Source organism: Leiobunum rupestre, chromosome 4 (assembly GCF_980474605.1).
Source record: "Leiobunum rupestre chromosome 4, qqLeiRupe1.1.hap1, whole genome shotgun sequence".
Classification (NCBI taxonomy): Eukaryota; Metazoa; Arthropoda; class Arachnida; order Opiliones; family Sclerosomatidae; genus Leiobunum; species Leiobunum rupestre.
Window position 1 is genome coordinate 29,231,895 of NC_143387.1, and position 1,660 is coordinate 29,233,554.

The 1,660-nt window shown below is 31.3% G+C and overlaps 1 protein-coding gene across 1 annotated transcript; it reads left to right on the top strand.

The window, feature by feature from the left end:
* Positions 1–241: 241 nt before the first annotated feature.
* Positions 242–984, top strand: LOC149947417 (COMM domain-containing protein 6-like). The gene is made up of 4 exons (XM_090173191.1): positions 242–381; positions 464–502; positions 586–738; positions 835–984. Exons 1-4 carry the CDS (start codon positions 379–381, stop codon positions 883–885), a joined length of 246 nt encoding a protein of 81 aa, XP_090029317.1. The 5' UTR covers positions 242–378; the 3' UTR covers positions 886–984.
* Positions 985–1,660: the final 676 nt, after the last annotated feature.

Here is a 1,660-nt window from a genome sequence, read left to right on the forward strand (position 1 = left end):
ATTTTTATGGTCGTTAATAGCCGTTAAAAAACATCAAAATCCGCTTCAGATACTAGTGAACAATTTCAAATTTTGCAATTATTCCAGTGGAATCAGATTTCAAGTATTTTTTACTCTAAACTGACGAGCAGGAAAAAGGGGCATTATTTGAATTTGGCGCGTCAACCTGGGACTTTCCCATTTAAAGGACCCTATTCCGCCATCTAGATTTTAGCTGGTAAAACATTTTCCTTTATAGCAATAAAGGCTGTATAAACTGTATTTATTCTGTTCAAGTAGTAAATAGTCGCTCAATTGACGAGTTTCGGATTCTTATTCCTTTCGTATACTTTTCCTCTCAATTATATGTCAATTATACGATTAAGTTAGTTTTTAAACATGGTAAGTAATTTTGTTATGGCATTTTTAATTCTTTGTTCGAACTTCGAAGTGCGGAGCTAAGGCTTACCTAATTTCATTTCAGTCATCAGATGGAAAAAATGTTATGTGTCCTGTGGGAAAGGTATTTATTCTTGATATTATTTAAAATGGCCCACAGGATTTGAGATCATTAAATGTTACGCTCGATCATGATGTTTTGTCTAGCTGAATTCACTGTCATGGAAAGTGGGCGTTTCTACCAGTTCAGATAGTTGTAAAACCCTCAATTCTAATTTTGTTGTCCTTGACATGAAAATTGATCAACCAGATGGTTCTAAAGGACAACAAGCTATTGAAATGAGCTTACCAGAGTTTCAAGTAAGTCCAATTTGTGCCTTTGATATTGAGCTCACCATGAATTTTTTGTCATTTGATACCAAACCCAATTATTCTAATAGACATTTTATATTGCAGGGATTTTTAAACAAATTAAAAGAAATGGAATCAGTCTTATCTACCATCTAAATTTCTATTTCTGTATTATTTTACTTTCACAAATATGTATATTTATTATTTAACACTTCATTATTTAACGTTGTAATTTTAAATAAAACTAAATTAAAATATTTTAGTACATGATTTTTTTAAAAATGGAGGGCCAACTCTCTTCCACGGCCCTAAAGATTTCTAAAACAGAAAATATGTGGCCCAGCCGCCCATGCATCAGTGAAGCAGTTTCGAGTAGTTCCAAAAATCGACTTTTAAGCAGACGACAAATCTGTTTACCCTCCCACTTTTGTAGAAGATTAAAAAGTGGAATAGTTTATTATGAATCCAGAACAGAGTAAAAAGAATACACATTAGTTCGGGAATAGGCCAAAAGATTGCAATTGTTCCACCTTAAGAACATCCAACAACCTAATTACGATTCATACAAGCAAATATAAATAATATATTCTATACAATATATTATTTATTTTTGTTAGAAGCTCATGTATCAGAATACCATACAATTGAACAATTTCTGCTTTTGTCGGTTGTGACGTCACGATTGGTAAAACTTTTGATAAGATACCTACATGAATTTAACCGGTTTTTAGCAGTTTTTCTTATACTTTTAAACATATGTAACATAATCACTCATAATGATGCCATATAAGCACTTTTTCTTTAAAATTGCGGCGAAGTTATTAAATATTTTAAAGTTAATTTTCATAACTAAATATTGATTTTCCAGACTTCTAAAATATATATATCTTATGATGTACCCTAAATCACAAAATTCGAAATGTGTCCAGGG